At 41.7% G+C, this 24,456-nt stretch overlaps 1 protein-coding gene across 5 annotated transcripts in view; it reads right to left on the bottom strand.

Annotated features, from left to right (window-relative positions):
• LOC140197666 (ciliary microtubule inner protein 2B-like) overlaps window positions 1-15,923 on the bottom strand; it is a 30,664-nt gene extending 14,741 nt beyond the window's left edge. Inside the window, exons 1-5 of one of the 5 annotated variants that reach the window (XM_072257951.1) lie at window positions 15,637-15,923; window positions 7,639-7,871; window positions 6,550-6,731; window positions 6,266-6,458; window positions 3,446-3,463 (exon numbers count right to left, since the gene is read on the bottom strand). In XM_072257951.1, coding sequence (XP_072114052.1) covers window positions 3,446-3,463; window positions 6,266-6,458; window positions 6,550-6,731; window positions 7,639-7,871; window positions 15,637-15,704 — 694 coding nt within the window. In that variant the 5' untranslated portion in view covers window positions 15,705-15,923. Of the gene's footprint in view, window positions 1-2,912; window positions 3,464-6,265; window positions 6,459-6,549; window positions 6,732-7,638; window positions 7,872-15,636 lie in introns of those variants that run through there. The other 4 variants (XM_072257952.1, XM_072257954.1, XM_072257955.1 and 1 more) reach the window with 4 other exon arrangements.
• Between the last annotated feature and the right edge of the window lie 8,533 nt (window positions 15,924-24,456).

Here is a 24,456-nt window from a genome sequence, read left to right as displayed (position 1 = left end):
AACCAATCGTGGGCAAATGGAACTAACTCAGGTGGCATCAGGGACAAGTTGGACTGAAGGACCTGCTTCAGTGCTGTAACTCAAAGTTCAAATTAAATTTAAAAGTACATAAATATTACCATATACAAACCTGAGATTCATTTTCTTCCATACACAGTAAATCCAAGAAACAATAGAATCAATGAAAGACTGCACCCAACAGGACAGATAAAAAAAAACAATGTGCAAAAGACAACAAAATATGCAAATACAAATGAGAAAAACATATTACTAATAGTAAATAAATAAGGAATAGCTTTGGAGAATATAGGGTGGAAGAATCCTTGAAAGTGAGTCCATTGGCTGTGGTAACATTTCAATGAAGTTGAGTGAAGTTATCCCTTTTAGTTCAAGAGCCTGATGGTTGAGGAGTAATTATTGTTCCTGAACCTGGTAGTGAGAGTCCTGAGGCTCCTGTGCTTTATTTTTGATGGCAATAGTGAGAAAGGAGCATGCCCTGGATGATGGGGGTCCTTGATGATGGATTCTGCTTTCCTGCGACAGCATTCCATGTAGATGTGTTCAGTGGTGGGGAGAACTTTACCTGTGATGAACTGGGCTGTGTCCACTACTTTTTGTAGGATTTTCCATTCAAGGGGATTGATGTTTCCATGCCAGGCCATGATGCAACTAGTCAATACTCTCCACCACACATCTATAGAAATTTGTCAATGTTTTAGTGCAATTACAAAAAAAGCAAGGTAGCACCTCCTTGCAGATGTCTAAGGAAATAGAGGTGCTGCTGTGCTTTCTTTGTAATTGCATGTATGAGCTGGGCCCAGGACAGGTCCTCTGAAATAATGCCAAGAAATTTAAAGTTGCTGGCCCTCTCCACATCTCTGGCTCATGGGCCTCTGGTTTCTTCCTCCTGAAGTCAATAATCAGCACATTGGACTTGCTGACATTGAGTGAGAGGTTGTTGTTGTGTCACCACTCAGCCAGATTTTCAGTCTCCCTCCTATATACCAATTCGTCACCATCTTATATTCAGCCTATGACAGTGGTGCCATCAGCAAACTGGAGCTGGGTTTAGCCTTACAGTTTAAAGTGAGTAGAGCAGGGGCCAAGCACACAATCTTGTGGTGCTCCTGTGCAGATGGACGTTGTGGAAGAGATGTTGCCAAATCAAACTGATTGGGGTTTACAAGTGAAGTCAAGAATCCAGTTGCACAAGGGGCTTTTGAAGCCAAAGTCTAGAACCTTGTTGATTAGTTTTGAGGAGACGATAATATTGAATGTGGAGCTGTAGTCAATAAAGTGCATCCTGTTGTATGTATCTTTGCAGGGTTGAGTGAAGAGCTAATGAAATGGTATCTGCTGCAGTGGACCTCTATGATTCAAAACCATGTAGTGTACTATGGGGTCCTGGCGATATGTCTACCTGTTAGACATGTGAGCTTCTCTAATACTTTCATCCTTCTGATTGGAAGTTTTACACATTCCTCTATGTTATTTTAAACCAGTCCACCTGTTACCTTGGTGTCCTCCATGGTGAAGACTGATGCATAAAACTAATTTAACATATATGCCATTTCATTGTTTCCTGTTATTAATTCATCAGCTTTGTTCTCCAGTGAATCCACATCCATCTTAGCTGCTGCCTTCCAATTTGTATACCCATAGATTCTCTTACTATTTGTTTTCTCTGACAATTTTCTCCCTTTTGTGAGCAGTTTAGTCCTTTGCTGTTGGATTAAATGCTTTACATATTCTGAACTACTACCAGCTTTTGCCATTTTATACTCCCTACTTTTCAATTTAACATTATCTTTGACCTCCTTTGTGAACCATATATTGTGCCTTATTCTCATGGGATTCCTCTTGCTAACTCCTGGTGGGTGTAATGGACCAGCTTCACAACACTGAGCACAGCTAGAACCTCAGCAATTCGTGATGTTTGGTGAGACCTTATGTCATTTCTACATACACCTTGGTACAGTCACATATGAAGTTTGCCATTGAGATAAGGGCGATGTTGGATATGTTTCTCCCTCCTGCTCTCCAGAGATGTGTATTATGACCCAACAGACAAAATCCCTTCTGGATCACCAGAAGAAACAGGAGAAGGTTCGGGTGATGACTATGATGGAGGGGCAGGGCAGGGCCACACCTGTGTTATATGCAGCAACACTGAGAACACCTCACACATAATGTCATTTCCAAATTCTGTTTTTAACCACATCAGATAATTTTGCTGCATCCCCACTTTATGTGCTGCTCCAAAGAGTGCTATATGAGGTCATTCTTACCCTCGGCCATTTGGCTCGATAATGAGTCAACCTGTAGCCGGGGAAGTGATGACACCTTTACGTTAGACTGTTTGAGATAACTTTTTTTTATTCTTTCTTACTTCTCTTCTAATATTTGTATATTTTTGCACTTGTAATGCTACTGTGACATTGTAATTTCCTTTGAGATCAATAAAGTATCTATCTATCTGTCTCACATGTTGTTGGCAATATGGAATGAACTGCCAGAGGAGTTGGTAGAGGTGGGTACACTTACAATGTTCTAAAGGACATTTAGACAGGGACATGGATGGGAAAGATTTAGATGATATGGTCCAAATGCAGGCGAATGAAAGCAGCTCAGGAAGACACTTTGGTCAGCATGGATGAATTGGGCCGAATTGCCTGTTTCTGTATGACCTTGGGACTATGAATCTTTCAGTGGTAGTTTACTCTATTATTCTAAAATACGACTGAGGATTACACATATTAGCATAATGTGCAAATGTCTAAAGGAGACACAATATAATTTTAAACAAAATTTACCAAACTCTGTTTCCTGCAGTTGCTAATAAACACCGTCCTACTGGTTTTTACTTCCAACGGAAGGCTACAGTACGTAGCTGTTATCATGTGCTTCTGCCTCAGAGTCACTCGATTCTCATACTGTGGAGCCAGCTAATCAGATGGAATAACCATATCACTCACGTCCAAGGTTTTAATTCACTATATGTTTTGTTTTAATTTGGATTGCACAGCACACAAAAATGTGGAGCTTGTGATCTCATTTTAAGACCTACTCTTAGTTTATAACGATTATTTTTTCTACTTAAGTTTAAAGTTACTTGTACAATGTAATCCACTGTGTAAATCTTGACCATTTAAGTGCAATACAGGTTTCAAAGTCCCTCATATCTGTAAATACATAAATATGTGAGAATTCACTTCAGCTTTAATTTTATTGCATGCAGTAAACTTGATTCAGAATAATCTCAGTGAATTGGGAAATCAAATTAGATTTTAGTCCTGTTCTTAAAGCTAAAGAAGGTCACAATTTAGCTGTCTAAGGTGCTCATTCCTATAGGACGCTTATTTCTAAGTTGTAGGGCATGGTGAATCTGTGGAGCTCTTCTCTCCTTGTCCCAGAACATTAAAGGTACTGCGGCCCCAGCTCTTACCTGTTACAAACTGCTGACCTGCGTAGAAACAGAAACAACATCGGTATTGATTCATTATTGTCGCACGTACCACAGTACAGTGAAAAGCTTGATTTACTTTTTATTTATTGAGATAAAGTGTGGAACAGGCTCTTTGAGCCATTTCACTCAGCAAACCCTGGTTTAACCCCAGCCTAATCATGAAACAATTTACAATGACCGATGTACTAACTACCAATCAGTATGTCTTTGGGATGAGGGAGGAAACCGGAGCACTCAGAGAAAACCCACACAGTCATGGTGAGAACTTACATCATTGGCGGGAATTGAACTCGGGTCGTTGCTACTGTAAAATGTTAAGCTAATCACAATGTTGCCATGCCACTTCTCTGACATACTGTTTATACAGACCAAATTATTACACAGTGCATTGAGGCAGAATAGGCTAAAACAGTACAATGCAGAATAAGCAAACAAAAGCTAGCGAAAGATTACAAGTAAAGGATGATGTCCAAGATCATAACAAGATAGGTTGTGAGCACAAGAATCCATATTATCAGACAAGCGGTCCATTTGAGGGTCTGACAGCAGCTTGATAAAGTTTGTCCTTAACCCTGGTGCAATGCACTTTCAGGTTTTTGGGAGAGGGGAGGAGAGAGAATGTCTGGGATGGGTGGGGTTTTTGACTATGTTGCTTGTTTTACTGAAGCAGGGAGAAGTACAGACAGAGTCCACAGAGAGGAGGCTCATTCCTGAGATGTGTCCACAACTCTGCATTTTCTTGCAGTCACATGCAAAGCCAAGCCATTGTGCATCCAGACAGACTGCTGTGTTGGATCAATAAAAATTGGTAAGAGTCGACAGGGAACATGGTGAATTTCTTTAGCCTCCTAAGGAAGGAGGGGTATTGGTGAAATTTCTTGGCCAATACCCCTCCTTCAATTTGGATCAATTTGGATGGTTCAGGACAGGCTATTGGCAGTGTTCACACCTCAGAAGTTGATGCTGTCAACCTCAACACCATCGATATGGATATGTAAACAAAGTCAATGACCAGCTAGTTTGTTTTATTGACACTAATCTCTCTATCTCCTTCCTGTACTCCGACTTATCATTATTTGAGATGGGGCCCATTACGGTGGTATCATCTGCAGACTTGCAGATGGAAATAGAGCAGAACCTGGCCACACAGTCATGGGTGTACAGGGAGTAGAATAGGGAATGAAGACACAACCTTGTGGAGCACCAGTGTTTAGAATAATCATGGTGGAGGTGTTGCTGCTCATTACTGATTGTAGTCTGTTGGTCAGAATTTCAAAGATCCAGTTGCAGAGGGAGTCACTAACTCCCAGGGTCTGGAGGTTGGTGATAAGTTTGCTTGGAGATGAGTGTATGGCCAGGAAGTTGGTGATAAGCAAATTGCAGTGGGTAGTGTTCTGGAAAGCTGGAGTTGTGTGCCAGGATCAGCCTCTCAAAGCACTTCATGATGGTAGATGTTAGAGCTACTGGGAGTCACTAAGCATGTTATCTTGTTTTTCTTAGGTACTGGGATGACAGTGGTCTTCTTAAAGCAGGAGGAAACCATAGCTTGAAGCAGAGAGAAGTTAAAAATGTCTGCAAATACCCCTGCCAGCTGATCCACAGAGGATCTAAGGACATGACCAGGGATACCACTCGGGCCTGATGCTTTCTGGGGGTTCACCCATTGGAACACTGATATTACGTCAGTGATAGAGACTGTAGATTCAAATGCACTGGACACTGTCAGGGTGGGTGGTGATACACCCATTCCTTTCTGTTGAAAATGTGCATAGGATGTGTCAAGCCCATCAGGAATAGGTGTGCTGTGATTGGCAATGCTGCCTGACTTTGTTTTGTAACTCATTACAGAATCACAGCTGAAAACTGGACTGAGACTTGACTTTGGATAGTACTGCTTCTTAGCATCTTTGATAGCTTTCCGGTGGTGATATATTGATTTGTTATACAGGTCAGGATCACCTGATTTGAATGCTATAGACCCAGACTTTAGAAGAAAGTGGATTTCCTGGTTCACTCATGGTAAATAACCCTTGTGAGAGTGAGAGGATGGGGACACAGGCAGTTGAAGTTTTTCAAGGACAAGCAATCAAAGGATATTCGAACTGGAACAATGAAGTCGACAGCAACTTGTCCAATGTTTACTGAATCTTCAGATGAAGTTGGTGAAGAAGAGACCATGATAGATTAGGTCTTTCAGTCATTGGACACAATGGAAAATACCCCTGGCAAAATGCTCAGCAAGTGTCTCCAGTATATTCTATCTGGAGAACTGGGTTTGACTAGGGGTGTTGGAGGTAGGCAGAGGGATGGTATGGGTTAGTACTGTGTCGTTGCTTAATAGTTTGTAGTGTGCTGTGTGTTGTAATGTCAACAGATCTTCATGACAGTACCCAAAGGATGACATTGATGCTGGTGTCAATGGCACAGTAAAATGTATTAACAGCAAAGGGTTGGATTCATTATAGGCTTACACCTGATAGTTCACAGTATGAACTTCTGCATATAAAATCATTTAAAACATAAAGTATAACAGAAAAAAAATAATCCAAGTATTCTTGTGAAATCTCCTTCAACAATAGGCATGTGTGCACCCAGGGTAGATAAATTAACATGTAGTGAAATATATTATTTGAAACACAGAGCTCAACTGGTGATAAAGGGTAAAATAAGTTATAACAAACATTAAAATTACATTTATACATTTTACTTACAACCTCTTGAACCACACACATAATGCAAGGGTTGTATCAAAAGATATTAGTCTCTGAGCCAGTTGGAGAGAGAATGGTAACCTCATACCTGGCACAAACCCATTGTAACCGGAAATGAGTGCAGAGTTACTTTTATAAATAATCCTGCTGTGCTGTTCTGTTGGCGTTTTCTCTAGGGTTTGGGATAGATCCATCCCGTCTGAGAGGCATGGATCAAAAGATGGCTCACATACCAGGCGTAAGAAATTGCAGTTACTTGGTGGTTTAATATCTTCTGATGCCTGTGAAAAAAAGAACAAGATGCATCATTTTTTTCTGCTTCAGAGACCTAGTCTGAGTTGTCTATCACCACAAAACTCCATGGAACCTTACCACAGAAAGTGATGGCTGTGATTTTCTCCACGGTGCAATCATATCACTCCTTTTGCATGTCATTCTTTCAATTTTTCTCAGCTCTTCAATTGTTTGAATAGCACTGGTTGCTTCAGGATTATTGTCATAAACGTAATTCTTTAGGGCAAAATAATATTTACCATCCCTGGGATAGAAGTAGCCTACGGTTTAAAAAAACATCACAGTTAGTTGTCTTTTAGATGAAGGGAAAGTAAATATATTTTCATCCTTTAAGGAAAGAGATGGGAAAATAAACAAAACAGTAAAAACTTGGAACAAGTAATCTTGCACCATCACTGTAAGTTTATTGCAGTCTATTGAAGAATAGACAAATTATATGGTGCATAATTATGTATTTATGAACTGCCGTTGATGTTCACTGGAGTGCCATCTTGAGTTCATCAGTGTAACAGTTGAGAATGAATGACAACATTACTGAAGTAGCTGTTGCTTAATGGTTGGACTCAACATCAGGTGAAGGTTCAAATTCCACTGTCAAGAATAAGGACTAAAATCTGATCAAGGCAAGTCAGAGTGCTGTCTCATTGAGGAAGCTACACTTCAGATGAGACAATGATTCCAATGAGATGTGACTGCCTCTCAGGTAGATATTACATATCCAACGATCCATGAAGAAGAGGAGGAGACATCTCTGTGGCCCACACCCAAAATTAGTGAAACTGGGAACTGATTTTAGTTTGTGGGAGTTAACTCTGATATTGTTGTTTTCCCAACACCATAATGAAAATGCTGGAAACCCTCAACAAGTCAGGCTGTTCGTGCAGAGAGAAGAAAGTACAATTCACACTTCAAGCATGCAACATTAAACATTTTCCTCTCCAAGATACTGCCAGGCTTGTGATGTATTTCCAGCATTTTCTATTTATATTTCCGATTTCTACTATTGCAATATTTTGTTTCTGTACATTTTGGAAATATTTTTCTGAAATTATAGCAAGAGGAATCTTATTCCTCCTACATTGCAGATAATGTGATAGTACATATTTCTTGGTCATTGGATAGATCCTGAGAAATCCATTAGCAGAGAATAAAAACAGAAAAAATCACCGTTTTTGATGTTCATCTCCTGCACTTGTCCTGCATACGTAGTAACTTCTGGATGGCCGTACGTCCTATTGAGCAGGTGTCTTGGGACTTGGGGATTGTACAATGGCTTTGTCTGGGTTAGAATTAAATGTGGTGACTTGTGCTGCCCGGGTTCATATGACAGCAGCTCAAGAGTGGCATTTCCATAAGTCTCCCCCAGGCGACTCTGTAACTTTGGGACATATCCTCCATATCTACAAAAAAACAAAAAGAGTTCCAGTCATTACTTAGAGGATACATTTTAAGTGTTATAGGACCATAGCAAAGGAATTTCTAGATGGGAACAGACCATTGGGCATCTAATTCACCTTCACCTATCATGGTCCATTCAAACACAGGAAGAGGAGTAGCACTCATCCCTCTGCACTGTTTCTATCATCAGTCTGGCCAAGGGTGATCTGCACCTCCATCTAGTTGCCTTACCTAACTAAAGTCTATCTCAGTTACATGATTCAGCAATGAATATCAAGTTATTAACTGAAAATAAATCAATAACAATGTATTTACTTCAGACTCAAGCATGAATGAAAAACAGGCCCAGAGATTCAGTGTTTTGAGAACTACATGTCCAAAGCCAAATGTTCCTCACCAAATATGCTGAACTTCCCAAATGTTATGGATGAAATTAAACACCAATACTGTATCTCAAAATTTTATTTCTTTTGAAAAAAAATTCTCTGATCTTCCTCTCAAGTACAATGACATTTCAATATTTAAAGAAACAACATGTTGTACAGTATTGTGGAAATCTATAATGCAGCATAACTATTTCCATCCCTTTAGTCCTCATTTTTCAATCCATTATTTGCTGCAAATATCCATCTCAGTCTTAAAAAATTTCAACTGGCTTGGTGTCGAGAGCTCCAGATTTCTATAGCCACTTAGGTGTATAAAAGCTCCTGCTCTCCTGCCAAAGTGAAAATTTCTAGTTCTATAATTGTATCCGCTTATTCTGTAATCCAGACAAAATAGCTCCTCTGCCTCTATCAAATTCCTCATCATTTTACACATCTTATTCAGGTCATTTCTCAACTTTCTCAAACCTGTTACCCATTTGTTGCTATGATTTTCTCGGCAATTCTCTTGATTCATGTGGAAGTAAAGACTCAGTATGGAGTGCGATTCCATAAGCCATCACTGCCCTGCTGCATCAGTGCCATCATCATGGCCAGTGCACACTGGGAACTAAATTAGAGAGCTCCCAAGAATGGGCACAGGGATGAAGTTGTCTGTTCAACCAGATGCAAACAATACAGATTATATTGTTTTATATTATACGTGCTGGCTACACATTAGAACGATTTCAGGCTCCAGCCAAAGCTCACCATGCTGAGTAAATCTGTGTTTTGACACAAATGTGATTATGAATAATGTACCAGATTATATATTAAAATCTGCTAATATGTTAATATTGCATTTGTTACACAGTAATCACAAAGACAAAATAAAAAGACAAAAAAAACACGACAGGCTGAGGGAGTGGTGGAGGCAGAAATTCTCATTACATCTATAACGATAACATCTATAAAAAGTTGTGTGATATTGGGCCCATCATTTCTGTGCTGGCCACAGAAGATGGTTTCTCTTCCTAGTTCTGGGCCTATAGACTCATAGATTTGGATTCCTCAACCGTTATAGGTGTAATGAGAATTTCTGCCTCCATCACTCCCTCAGCCTATTGTGTATTGTTTTTCTCTAAATTGTCTTCCAATCATTCCATTTATTTCTGTGCTACGTTAACAGTCATAATTACAGCATAGAAATTGTTATTCCATCAAGTCCCATTGACCCACATCTAATCCATACCCCTCATGTCCAAGTACTTAGTCAAACTTCTCTTAAATTTTAAATTGAACCTAGTTCTTTCTATTCCATCATAGAACATAGAACATAGAATAGTACAGCACAGTACAGGCCCTTTGGCCCACAAACCCTGCCTCCCATATAAGCCCCCACCTTAGATTCCTCCATATACCTGTCTAGTAGTCTCTTAAACTTCACTAGTGTATCTGCCTCCACCACTGACTCAGGCAGTGCATTCCACGCACCAACCACTCTCTGAGTAAAAAACCTTCCTCTAATATCCCCCTTGAACTTCCCACTCCTTACCTTAAAGCCATGTCCTCTTGTACTGAGCAGTGGTGCCCTGGGGAAGAGGCACTGGCTATCCACTCTATCTATTCCTCTTATTATCTTGTACACCTCTATCATGTCTCCTCTCATCCTCCTTCTCTCCAAAGAGTAAAGCCCTAGCTCCCTTAATCTCTGATCACAATGCATACTTTCTAAACCAGGCAGCATCCTGGTAAATCTCCTCTGTACCCTTTCCAATGCTTCCACATCCTTCCTATAGTGAGGTGACCAGAACTGGACACAATACTCCAAGTGTGGCCTAACCAGAGTTTTATAGAGCTGCATCACTACATCGCGACTCTTAAACTCTATCCCTCCACTTATGAAAGCTAACACCCCATAAGCTTTCTTAACTACCCTATCCACCTGTGAAGCAACTTTCAGGGATCTGTGGACATGTACCCCGAGATCCCTCTGCTCCTCTGCACTACCAAGTATCCTGCCATTTACTCAGTACAGACCTTTTCATAATTTATGCATTTCTATTAAATCTCCCTCAAATCTGCACGTTCTGATATAAACAAACAGCTGCAGTATGCCATAATGAAAATTCTCCAGCCATTGCCATATTTTCACTGCTAATGCCATAAAACTCTTACATTTATATAATGCCTTGAGGACATCCCCAATGACTCTCTGTCAGTTAAGCACTGTAAATGGGCCATAATAAGTACTCAGCAAGTCTCCGTGGGTAGAGAAATAATGTTTCAGATCCCTCATCAGAATTATTCACCTTCCTCGAACATTAACTATTTCCTCTCTTATGCAATAAGGTGCATGGGATCAATGGTAAATTAGCTGTTTGAATGTAAGGGGTTGTCTATAGAAGACAGTGAAGAGTGATCGAAGGGACTTATTCTAGCTGGTGGTCTGTGATTAGTGTTACACTGGGACCTCTGCTGTTTGTGATGTACATAAGTGACCTGGATGAAAATGTAGATGGGTGGGTTTTTAAATTTGCAGATGACACAAAGCTTGGTAGTGTTGTGGAGACAGTGTAAATGACTGGCAAAGCGTACAGCTGGAAAGCCCTTAACAGTGTTGAAGAACAGAAGGAACTTGGGGTCCAAGTACATAGTTCTCTGAAAGTGGCTACACAGGTTGATAGGGTGATTAAGCAGACATATGGCATGCTTGCTTTTATTAGTTGGAGCACTGAGTTCTAAAGTCAGGAAGTTATTTTTCAGCTTTATAAAACTTTAGTTAGGCCGTATTGGAATAGAAACATAGAAAACCTACAGCACAATACAGGCCCTTCGGCCCACAAAGCTGTGCCGAACATGTCCTTACCTTAGAAATTACCTAGGGTTACCCATAGCCCTCTATTTTTCTAAGCTCCATGTACCTATCCAGGAGTCTCTTAAAAGACTCTATCATTTCCACCTCCATCATCATCGCCGGCAGCCAATTCCACGCACTCACCACTCTCTGCGTAAATAAACTTACCCCTGACATCTCCTCTGTACCCGCTTCCAAGCACGTTAAAACTGTGCCCTCTCGTGCTAGCCATTTCAGCCCTGGAAAAAAGCCTCTGACTATCCACAAGATCAATGTCCCTCATCATGTTGTACACCTCTATCAGGTCACCTCTCATCCTCCGTCGCTCCAAGGAGAAAAGGCCAAGTTCACTCAATCTGTTCTCATAAGGCATGCTCCCCAATCCAGGCAACATCCTTGTAAATCTCCTTTGCACCCTTTCTGTAGTTTCCACATCCTTCCTGTAGTGAGATGACCAGAACTGAGCACAGTACGCCAAGTGGGGTCTGACCAGGGTCCTATATAGCTGCAACATTACCTCTCGGCTCTTAAACTCAATCCCATGATTGATGAAGACCAATGCACCGTACGCTTTCTTAACCACAGAGTCAATCTGCGCAGCAGCTTTGAGTGTCCTATGGACTCGGATCCCAAGATCCCTCTGATCCTCCACACTGCCAAGACTCTTACCATTAATACTATATTCTGCCATCTTATTTGACCTACCAAAATGAACCACCTCACACTCACCTGGGTTGAACTCCATCTGCCACTTCTCAGCCTAGTTTTGCATCCTATCAATGTCCCACTGTAACCTCTGACAGCCCTCCACACTATCCACAACACCTCCAACCTTTGTGTCATCAGCAAGTTTACTAACCCATCCCTCCACTTCCTCATCCAGGTCACTTATAAAAATCACAAAGAGTAGGGGTCCCAGAACAGATCCCTGAGGCACACCACTGGTCACTGACCTCCATGCAGTATATGACCCATCTACAACTACTCTTTGCCTTCTGTGGGCAAGCCAGTTCTGGATCCACAAAGCAATGTCCCCTTGGATCCCATTCCTCCTTACTTTCTCAATAAGCCTGGCATGGGGTACCTTATCAAATGCCTTGCTGAAATCCATGTACACTACATCTACTGCTCTACCTTCATCAATGTGTTTAGTCACATCCTGACTATTCGCAATCATATTATGCCTCTTCAAATGTTTATAAATCCTGCCTCTCAGGATCTTCTCCGTCAACTTACCAACCACTGAAGTAAGACTCACTGGTCTATATTTTCCTGGGCTATCTCTATGCCCTTTTTTGAATAAGGGAACAACATTCACAACCCTCCAATCCTCCAGAACCTCTCCTGTTCCCATTCATGCTGCAAAGATCATCGCCAGAGGCTCAGCAATCTCCTCCCTCACCTCCCACAATAGCCTGGGTTATATTTTATCCGGCCCCGGTGACTTATCCAACTTGATGCTTTCCAAAAGCTCCAGCACATCCTCTTCCTTAATATCTACATGCTCAAGCTTTTCAGTCCGCTGTAATCGCCAAGATCCTTTTCCGTAGCGAATACTGAAGCAAAGTACTCATTAAGTACCTCTGCCATCTCCCCTGGTTCCATACACAGTTTTCCACTGTCCTATTCTCTCACATCTTATCCTCCTGCTCTTCACATACTTGTAAAATGCCTTGGAGTTTTCCTTAATCTTGTCTGCCAAGGCCTTCTCATGGCCCCTTCTGGCTCTCTTAATTTCATTCTTAAACTCCTTCCTGCTAGCCTTATAATCTTCTAGATCTCTATCATTACCTAGTTTTTTGAATTTTTCGTAAGCTCTTCTTTTCTTCTTGACTAGGTTTACAACAGCCCTTGTACATCATGCTCCCTGTACTCTGCTATCCTTTCCCTGTCTCATTGTAATGTACCTATGCAGAACACCACGCGAATATCCCCTGAACATTTGCCACATTTCTTCCATACGTTTCCCTGAGAACATCTGTTTCCAATTTGTGCTTCCAAGTTCCTGTCTGATAGCCTCATATTTCCCTTTACTCCAATTAAATGCTTTCCCAACTTCTCTGTTCCTATGTCTCTCCAATGCTATGGTAAAGGAGATAGAAATGTGATCACTTTCTCCAAAATGCTCTCCCACTGAGAGATCTGACACTTTACCAGGTTCATTTCCCAATACCAGATCAAGTACAGCCTCTCTTCTTGTAGGCTTATCTACATACTGTGTCAAGAAACCTTCCTGAGCACACCTAACAAACTCCACCCCATCTAAACCCCTTGCCCTAGGGAGATGCCAATCGATATTTGGGAAATTAAAATCTCCCACCACAACAACCCTGTTACTATTACACCTTTTGAGAATCTGTCTCCCTGTCTGCTCCTCGATGTCCCTGTTACTATTGGGTGGTAACCCAGCAGAGTTATTGACCCCTTGCTGTTCCTAACTTCCAGCCGCAAAGATTCTGTAGACAGTCTCTCCTTTTCTGCAGCTGTGACATTATCTCTGATCTACAGTGCCACACCCCCACCTCTTTTGCCTCCATCCTTGTCCTTTCTGAAACATCTAAAGTCTAGCACTCAAAGTAACCATTCCTGCCCCTGAGCCATCCAAATCTCTGTAATGACCACAACATCACAGCTCCAAGTACTGATCCACACTCTAAGCTCATTTGCTTTGTTCATAATACTCCTTGAATTAAAATAGGCACATCTCAAACCATCAGTGTGAGCGTGTCCCTTCTCTATCACCTGCTATCCTCCCTCTCGCACTGTCTCCAAGCTTTCTCTATTTGTGACCCAACCACCTCTTCCTTTGTCACTTCAGTCTGGTTCCCAACCCCCAGCAATTCTAGTTTAAGCTCTCCCCAATAGCCTTAGCAAACCTCCCCGCCAGGATATTTGTCCCCCTCGGATTCAAGTGCATCCCGTCCTTTTTGTACAGGTCATGCCTGCCCCAAAAGAGGTTCCAATGATCCAAAAATCTGAATCCCTGCCCTCTGCTCCAATCCCTCAGCCACGCATTTATTCTCTACCTCATTCTATTCCTATACTGACTGTCACGTGGCACAGGCAGTAATCCCCAGATTACTACCTTTGTGGTCCTGCTTCTCAACTTCCTTCCTAACTCCCTGTAGTCTGTTTTCAGGACCTCCTCCCTTTTCCTACCTATGTCATTGGTACCAATATGTACTACGACCTCTGGCTGGTCTCCTTTTCACTTCAGGGTATCATGGACTACTAGCTGCCCAATTATAGGAAGGATGTTAAGGCTTTCGAGAGGAAACAGAAGAGGTTTATCAGGATGCTGCCTGGATTAGAGGGCATGTGCTATAGTGAGAGGCTGGACAAGCTTTGGTTGTTTTCTCTGGACCAGCAGAGGTTGAGGGAGATCTGACTGATGAGAGGGATAGATAGACAGTACCTTTTCCCAGAGTTGAAATGTCTAATATGGGAGGGCATGCATTTAAGGTGGGGGGGGGGAGAACTTAAATGGAGACATGAGAAGCAAATATTTTAAGTATGCTGAATGCCTGGAATGCAGTGTCTGGGGTGGTGGTAGAGGCAAAAACATTAAGATATACATTATGCATATACATTAGAGACTTTTAAGAGATGTTTAGACAGGCACATGAATGTGAGGAAAATAGAAGGATGTGGGCCTAGTGTAGGCAGAAGGGGTTAGCTTAATTGCCCGTTTGATTGGTAATTTATTTGGTTTGGCACTACATTGTGGGCCAAAGGCCTGGTTCCTGTGCTGAACTGTTCTATGTTCTCCATATACTGGAGAGGGCTGTACTGTGCTGTGTTCTCCATCACCGCTGCCTCATCGTCTGAGTATTTCCAAAACCACCTGATTTTAATTACTTTTAAAATTCCTTTTCAACTTCTAATGGGAATACTGGCCAGGACACAGAATTCCAATGTATTTCCTTCAAAGAGTGGAACATGCTCTTAAAAGGAATCTGGGGCCTTGATTTCATGGTAGTGAACTAACGACCATCAGTTGGACAATGCAGCAAACCCCAAATACTGGGTAAGAACTGATATTTAAATATCAGTTCTTACTGAGTATTTGGGGTGTCTTATCAAGTATTTGGCTTAAACCAAGCATCCAACTCCAAAATGAATGCGTTTATAATGAACCAGTATTAGGAAGCACTTTCAATTGCTTTCGCACTTTAAAACTTAGTTCCACCACCTACTTGCAGAACAACTGCTGGAGGAGCTCAGTAGGTCTAGCAGCTTCTATGGAGAGTTAATCTGCAGCAAGTCAGTTTCTGCCCCAGTGCTACTGGCTCATAGACCCTCCTTTGTCCAGGATTGTCCGAAAGGAACTTACGACTGCTAATACCACCCGCACCCCCTATACACACACACACACACCCTCCTTAAACACACACTTCAATACCCCTCCCCAAAATACACATACCTAACACTCACACAAACCCCAGCCCTCACAAAACACCATCCCTTATATACGTCCACCCCAACTCACCATCCCTGTACCCACAAACACCCCAACACACCACACCAGCAGCACGGAATAACTCTGACCCGGGCATGAAGTTGGGATCGAACGTGCTGAAGACATTCTCCCTCTTGAGAGGCAGCGGAAACGGCATCGTACAGGGAAAGAACACACCGGGACGGTCACTGAGAGGCTGGCGAGACCTAAACTGCTGGTTGTTGGCGGCAACGAGGCACTGGGACACGGTTACCGACCGGCAGCGTCATGAGCTGATCATAAACATCCCGGGAGCCCGCAATACAGCAAGTCAAGTAGTTGAGGTAAACAGCGCATCGGGAACTGAACTAACCAGCACACCAGTAACCGAGGTAACTAGTTCAACAGTAACCAACAGACCGGTTTCTAGGGTAACCAGTTTACCAGTTAATGAGGGTGGCAGTCACACCCGATGAGAACTGACCCTCATTAGAGGAACTGAAGTGCCTATCCCGACTTCGGTAATCAGACGCGGCCCCGACGGTCGGAGCCAGATCCCCGGACTGCATTTGTATTTGTGTGTGTCTCTCGCACAGGGAGGCTGCGCCCAGTGAAACCGTTCCCCAACCCGACAGATTGCATTGAGCCTTGGCAGTGAGTCCCAACGGTAGCAGCACGTAACGGAGCTGGAGGAACTCGACGTGGCAGGCAGCATTTACGGATGGACGTGAACAGTCAACGTTTCGGGCAATACCTTCATTTGGACAGCGAGCTTTTTTGGGGGGAATTGGATCATGGCGAGCCTTTGTTCTCTTCGCACGTTTACTGTCAACTGCAAATCAAGTCATTAGCCAGAAATATATAGTCCATGTAATAAAACCCAGAAAAAAGAAACAGTCCAATGTTTCTGCTGTGAGACCTTTCATCAAGGCTGATACAATCCAGGTTTCAGACTGGCATGTTGTAAGGCCAAGGAACTAAGAATGTAAATGAGAGAAGTACATACATTTACTGTTTTATAAAAACAAAATTGTAGGTCCTGGAAACTGAAACAAAACAGAAAATTCCTGAAAGACTCAGTAGGTCAGGCAGCATCAGTGGAGAGGGAAATAGGGGGTGAAGGCTTCTGTTGAAAGGTTGATCATTTGAAGTCTTCGCTGTTGATTAATGGTAACTCTACTGGTAGATTTACCTTTGCCTGTTGCAGGGAATTTCAAATATTTGGCCCAATTAACGATGTAAATTCTGGCAACTTGTTACTCATTTGAAATCATTTGGCAACTGCCGCTTTGCCTTTTAGACTGGTCCCATATGTTGTCACTTCAATCTCCTCTCCTTGACAATTTCTATCATTCTTGCTTTAGGCACCATGCCCAGTTATGTAGGAAGATGGAAGGTCCATCGTGCTCTATGACTTGCTCCGCCATTCACCCACATCACACCTCATGTACATTTCAACTCCATTTTGCTGCATTTTGTCCATTTGTATTTATAACAGTTGACTAACAAACTTCTATCAATCCACTATGTCACTTTTCTTTCAGGCATTGCCTCCCGCCTCTATTTGCTCAGCCCATGTATTATCTCACTGCCTTGTCCTTGCCTGATGCTGTCTCAAACCCACTTAGTAAGTCTTCCCATCCTATTGTCTTCAATGTTACATTGGAAAATGGCCACAACTGCACAACTGCATGAGAGCAACTCAGCAGGTCACAGTTCCATTGCCCTACCTTTGAATTGCGTCCACGCAGACATGAGTTAACTCAGAGTTGATCATTTCAATTGTTCTGTCTTTATCATGCCCGTTGGAGAAAAGAGATCCTCTCTTCTACACTATCTCCTGTGAGGCTTGGTTTCTAATTCCATTCCTGAGTGTCCTATTGTAAACTTACTCTGTACTTCCCTTTTAGAGGAAATAGTCTCTTTATTTTCACCCAATTAATTTCCCTAATCTTTTAAATAGATAAATATGATTGCCTCAATTATTTAAACTGATAGTCACTCAAATGATTGAGGAGAAAATCATGACAGTATTCAGAGAGGATATGCTGGAGGGATTGTCCAATGGGGCCACATGGAGTAAGAGAAAGGCAATTAATTTTTTTCGAGTTTATACTTTAGGGTTCTCAGAGTTAGCGGAAATTAGAGGAGCTGATATGTAAACTAATAACATAAAGGTGTAAAAGTGACTGATAAGTAACCATCTGTGCTGGAACCTGGTAAGAATCTTACCACAGGATAGCAAATGTCACTGAGAGTGTGGTTTGTATTGGTAAATTTGACTCTAATCCATTTAGTTACTTCCAATAAAAGATGTTAAGGATCGGCCTTTGGAGGTGGAGAGAGGTTCAAAGACTGTGTCCAAAAATAATGTCTGAACTGATTCCACCATTCTAAAGAGCAATTAAAGACAGGACATTAACATTGGCTTTGTTAGCAATTCACTTTTTCCATGTATAAGAAAACTGCTACCTTTCATTTTGGGCAGGATTTGTTTCTGGAATTGAATGTTAACAAATTAATACGTTTGCCATTTACTTACTCAAAATAGCCAAATATGCTTAAAGTCTAATGAGATACTCACAAATGCCTTGACTTAAAAATGTAATCTGTGGTTCTTACCAATGAAAAGAGTTTTATGGAGAAATAAAACCAGACATTGCTAAACCCTATCATTTGAACAACAATGACTTTTTAATAATGAAATTGCTTCTAGAATATGAAGCTGGGTATTTTGGGAAATGAATTGGGAGAATGAGGGGAGTCAATGTAAAGCTGAGGCACAATACTGAAATGGACAAAGGAACAGAGAGATCTTCGTACACTGATATGTAAGTTTGTGTGTAAGTGGTAACAGGCTTATAAAACATGTGAAACCTGGATTTTATAAACAGAGACATAGATTGCAGGAACAAAGAAGTTATGATGCACATTTGTATAACACTGGTTCAGTCATAACATTCTAGTGCTGTGTCCAGTTCGATGTGTCCCACTTTTGGTAAAATTTGAAAGACTTGGAGGGGGAATGAGGAATTTTAGTTACATGGATAGATTGGGTAGGTGCAATTTTTCTTCTTGGAGGTCAAGAAGGGATCTGATAGCAGTTGTCAAAATTGTGACAAGTCCAGACAGATAGATCAAGAGATGCTGTTTCTATTGCTAGAGGAGTCAAGAACCAGAAGCAGTTTAGTAAAAAAGGAAAAAGAAGCATATGTAAGGTTTATGAATCTGAAGTGAGACAAGATCCTGGAAGAATATAAATGAAGCATGAAAGAAATTTCACATTGAATCAGGAGGGCTAAAAGGGGCCATAAAATATCCTTGGCAGGATTAAAGAGAATCCCAGGACACTTTTTTATGTGACTGTATTTTACAGACATCTTGTGCTAGTTGTGCCTTGTGCTGTGTGTGACTGTTGGTACTCTGTTTTACACCTTAGCCCTGGAGTAACGCAGTTTTGTTTGGCTGTTTTCTTGGGTATTCACTAATGGGTGAATGATAATTAAAATTGAACTTGAATTTGACTTAAATGCAAGAAGGTAGCTAGGGAAGGGGAAGGGCCACTCGGGGACAAAGGGAAGTAATAAACACAAGACTAACACTGGAAATCTTGTACAACACACACACATACCCCACCCCGCCCCACTAGAAGAAGTCAGTAAGTCAGGCAGCATCTATGGAGGGGAATAAACAGTCACGTTTCAGGCGAAGCCCTTCATCAGGACTGGAAAGGAAGAGGGTGGAGGGAGGGAAGTTATACCAAAAGCTAGAGTAATGAGTAAGATGTTAAATGCAACCACCTGAAGTTCCAGGTGACCTTACCCTTCACAAACTCAAGGGTGGAGTTTAGAGTCAACAAGACAGCCATTCCAAGGAGAGGCTACGAGATGCCTCCAACCTAGCATTGTAGTTTCATAGATAAGGACCAAGCTGCACTTTTAACTGGCTTGGTTTTGATTGGAGTAATTTTCTGTCCTTCAGCACAGTGTGCACATCTGCAGATATTGGTCAGTGTTACTTTGCAATTTTGGGAGATGGTTTTGGATATGCACATTCCTTGAACTCCTGTATCAGAAATCAGCACATCCATTTTCAATCAGTAGTATCACATATAGACCATCTGGTTTTTTTTTTTTTGCTCTGTCAGGGTGAGCAGTGGCTGCAGGGAAAGAGTTTATTTTTTGACTTTGAGATTGAATGTCAAAATGTTGCCTTTATAGATCAGTGGTCATTTGCTGAAACCACATCATCAAGTCAAGATCTTCTGACATTGGTGGAGTGGACGGTTGAATCTGTTTCTATTGACCACCTTGTTTTCTGACCCAACAGCCTTTAGCCCAGTGTTCAATTTTACCACCATAGCAACATGCTCCTTTAGGGACTTGGTGTAGATTGTTCAGCAAGTAATGCCACCTTAACTGGTCTTACTCAAACTCAAACTTTCACATCTCATTCTAATTGAAAAGCAATATTTAGTGACTGGCTTGCTCTATCAGTGTTAGATTCATTCCAATCTGATTTGTTGACCTGACCATTCTGGCAAAGTCTGGTTTCTGGAAATCCATAAACATTGACTTTAGTGAACCACAGTCAGATTGCTGTATAGTAATTTCATTTAATGTTGGGACTCCTGAGTTCAACCACATTGTTCTGAAGCATTCCTCATATTCAAGAACATCCTCAGAATTTCTTTGCTTGCAACTGGCTACTTTCCCAAGTCTGCTGGTGTTGGGATTCGTTAATTCAACCTAAGCTTAATAGCATTTCAACCACCTTATAGATTTTACTTATCATCTCCCGTGTCAGTGCTAATTCCATGCATGAACTGTTTAACTTGACAAGGAGATGACATTATTTTGATGCCATCATATATAGGTGCAGGTTGTATAATTTCTTAATATGCAGAAGTTCAGCCCAGGACTTCAAGCCTCTATTTTTAGGGTGTGGAACCTCTTTGGACCATCTATCAATTTTGTCATGTTCAGCAGATTGGTAAGAAAATACATCCTTTTTTTATGGGATCCCCGACTTCACTTTTTTGGAGCTAATTACGGCATGGCTGCCATTTCTATTCTCCCATCACTGTCATTATCACAGGAACCACTGGAGGTCGCTGTGGTATCAGTGCCATGTTCATTGTGCCATTCCTTTTTGTCTGGATACAGGTGTTGCTTCGGATTATAGTGCAGCGAAAGGGATGTATCCCTGGGGGAGTATCAGAGATACAACAGCCCTCCGAAGACACCTGCTATGCTACTTTATACTGTTCCAGTTTGTCTCTTGAGTTTCATTTAGTTCAATTTGACTGCATTTCTGTTTTTCATTTCTCACTTGTTCAGTCAATGCACTGATTTGCTCTTTAGATTTTTTTACTGTCCCTATCATACTGACTTTGTAATCTGTCACAGTTCTTCTTTTCCTTCTTAAGACATATCTGATCTTTATATTCATCACAGTCTATATCATGAGGGTTTCCTGAATGAACACATTCTCCCTTTAATTCTGATATGACTGGAAGGGCCGAGATGGCCTGTTTCCGTGCTGTAATTGTTATATGGTTATATGACTGCTAGAATCCATGCAGTTCTGTCTTTAAGTTCAATCTTCCAAAATGTATCACTTCTCATTTTTTTGATGGAACTTCATCTGCCATTTCTCCGTCCAACCTTGCATCCAGTCTAAATTTTGTTGTAACCTACAACAACCTTCGCTATCAAAAACAACGCCAACCTCTTTGTCATCTACAGACTTACAACCCCACCCTTCCAAGTCATTTATAACAATCACAAAGAGCAGGAACCCCAGAACAGATGCCTGTGGAACACCACTGGTCACTGATCTCCAGGCAGAATACTCCCCATTTACTACCATCCTCTGCCTTCTGTGGGTAAGCCAATTCCAAATCCATGCAGTTCCTATGGATCCTAAATATTGTCAACACCACAGTAATCTCCACCCTCACTTTCCATCGTAACCTGGTCACTATCCAAATGTTTTTCAAAGCTCCAACACTACCTCTTTTTAACCTTGACATGTTCCAGCACATTGGCCTGTTCTATGCTGAACTCATTTGTCAAGGTCCTTCTCCCTGGCGAATATTGAAGCAAAGTATTCATTAAGAACAACTCCAGGCACATGCTTTCTCCTTTAACTCTGAGCAGTCCTAATAAACCTCCTGTTCTTTACATACATATAGGATGCCTTGGAGTTTCCTTAATCTTACTTGTCAAGACCTTTCTATGCTCACTTGTAGGTCTCTTAAGACGCTTCTTAAGCTTCTTCCTGATGACTTTATAATTCTTAAGAGCCCTACACGATTTGGCTTAAACATTAAGATTGCCTCCTTCTTCTTCCTGACTAAATGTTGCACCTCTCTTCTCAACCATAGGTCCTTCACCCTATAATGCTTCCCCTGTTTCAGTATTGTTATAAAGGCAGATCATTCTACATGGCCTGACCAGATATATCCAAGAACACTGTGGGAGGCTAGCAAAGAAACTGCAGGAGCCCTGGCTGAAATACTTGCATCATCAATAGCCATGGGTGAGGTGCCAGTAGACTGGAGCGTAGCAAATGTTGTGCCTTTATTTAAGAAGGGTAGCAAGAAAAGCCTGGAAATTATGGACTAGTGAGCAGGACATCAATAGTTGGTAAGTTATTGGAAAAGAGATGTAAGATATACATCTATCTGGGAATACAGGTTGGGCAGCATGGCTTTGTGCATGAGAGATCATGTCGTACAAAGTGTGTTATTATGTCCACGCGTAATAAAGAACTTCAGTTCCCAGTGTGCAGTGTGGGCGGTTCACCCAGAACTGGAAGTGACCTTGGTGAACAGGACACACATGTGCTTGGTGGGCTGGAGTGTCCGGAGTAAAATGTGGTCAAGCTGAAGCCATTCTGTAAATTGGTGAAGAAAATAGTTCTAGTGTTATTACCCATGCAAATCTGCCTTTGTTAAAGAACAAACCTAATTCAAAGTAGCTTGAGTTTTTTGATGACATGACCAATAAAGTAATTGAGCACAAGGTGTTAGATGTGGTTTATATGGACTTCAGTAAGGCCTTTGATAAGGTTCCACATGGTCAGCTGCTCTGGGAGGTTATATTGTACTGAATCCAGGCAGAGCTGGCTGATTGGACAGCTTTATAGTAGAAAGCAGTGGGGTGGGGGGGGGGTGGTGATAGTGAAGGTTGTCTCTCGGACCTGAAGCCTATGATTGTGGTATGCCTCCAGGTTTGATGTTTGACATCTACATCAATGATGCGGATTAGAATGTAGGTTGATAAGTTTGCAGATGGTAGGTGGTATAGTGGTCAATGTGAAGAAATTTACAGAGAAATCTTGATCAACTCAGTAATCGAGAAGTGGAAAATGGAGTTTAATTTGGATAAGTGCAAGGTGTTGCATTTTGGAAAATCCAGGTCGGACTTTCACTGTGAACTGCAGGGACCTGGGAGGTGTTGCAAAACAGAGGTACCTTGGAGTACAAGTCCCATGCACAAGAAATTCTGCAGATGCTAGAAATCCAGAGCCACACACACACACAACACTGGAGGAACTCAGCAGGTCAGGCAGTATCTATGGAATTTAATAAACAGTCAATGTTTCAAGCCAGGCCCTTCTGGTTCCCGGAAAATAGAGTCACAGATAGGCAGGATGGTGAAGAAAGCTTCGACATGTTGACTTTCATCAGTCAGGGCATTGAAAATAAAGGTTGGGAACTGAAGATGTGGTTGTACAGGCACTGGTGAGACCACACTTTGGCATATTGCATTCAGTTTTGGTTTCCTTGCTATAAGAAAGATAGTATTAAACTGGAAAGAAAGCAGAAAAGATGTTACCAGGATTTGAGATATAGGGAGAGGTTTGATAGGCTAGAACTTTATTCCTTAGAGTGTAGGAGATTAAGGAGTGTATAAAAATATGAGGAGGTATAGACAGAGTGAATGCACTCATCTTTTATATAGAATTGCAGAATCAAGAATTGGAGGCATAAGTTTAAGGTGATAGAGGAAAGATTTCATAGGAACTTGAGTGGCAACTTTTTTACACAAAGAAGTTTGTGGAATGAGCTGCCAGAAGCAGTGGTTAAGGCAGGTACTTTAAGCAACATGTACAAAATGCTGGAGGAACTCAGCAAGCCAGGCAGCATCTATGGAAAAAAGTACAGTCGAGTCCTTGGCCTGAAACGTTAACTGTACTTTTTTCCATAGATGCTGCCTGGCCTGCTGAGTTCCTCCAGCATTTTGTGTGTGTTGCTTGGTTTTCCAGCATCTGTAGATTTTCTCTTGTTTGTTTAAGGCAGGTACTTCTGCTACTTTTAAAATACAGTTGGTCAGGTACATGGATTGGAAAGGTTTAGAAAATTTTGGGCAAATGCTGACAAGTGGGACTAGCTCTGATGAGGCACTTTGGTCTGCATAGGCCAGTTGGGGTGAAGGGCCTGTCTCCATGTTGTATAACTCTATGAGCTCTATGAGTTCCAAATGAGAGTCTTTTTAAAAGTAAGATTGGGAGAGGTGTTCCTCTTAGAGTGAAGGGCATGGCTGGCGGGTTTTCTTCAGGAAAAAGCAGGTATAAGTCAGGTACAGGCAGCTGGGAATACACCATTCCCTTGAGGCCTATCGGTGACATGGTGGTGCAGTTAGAGCGAAATCAAGAGGGCAGAAAGAGGACATGAGAGCTCTGGCAGAAAAGGTAACAGATAATCCTGAGAGATTCTACAAATAAACTAGCCAAAATGATAACTTGTGAGAGAATAAGGCACATAAAGGATCAATGTGGTTGCCTATGTGTGGAGCCATAGGAGATGAGCAATGTCTTAACTGAATATATCTCAGAGAGCCTAACATCAGTGGTAGGGAAGTTACTAAACGGAATTCTGCAGGACAGGATTTACCTGCATTTGGAAAGGCGAGGGCTGATTA

This window comes from Mobula birostris, chromosome 5 (assembly GCF_030028105.1).
Source record: "Mobula birostris isolate sMobBir1 chromosome 5, sMobBir1.hap1, whole genome shotgun sequence".
NCBI classification, from domain to species: Eukaryota; Metazoa; Chordata; class Chondrichthyes; order Myliobatiformes; family Myliobatidae; genus Mobula; species Mobula birostris.
The sequence above is the reverse complement of the archived record's forward strand: the minus strand, read 5'-3'. Positions and strand labels throughout refer to the sequence as shown.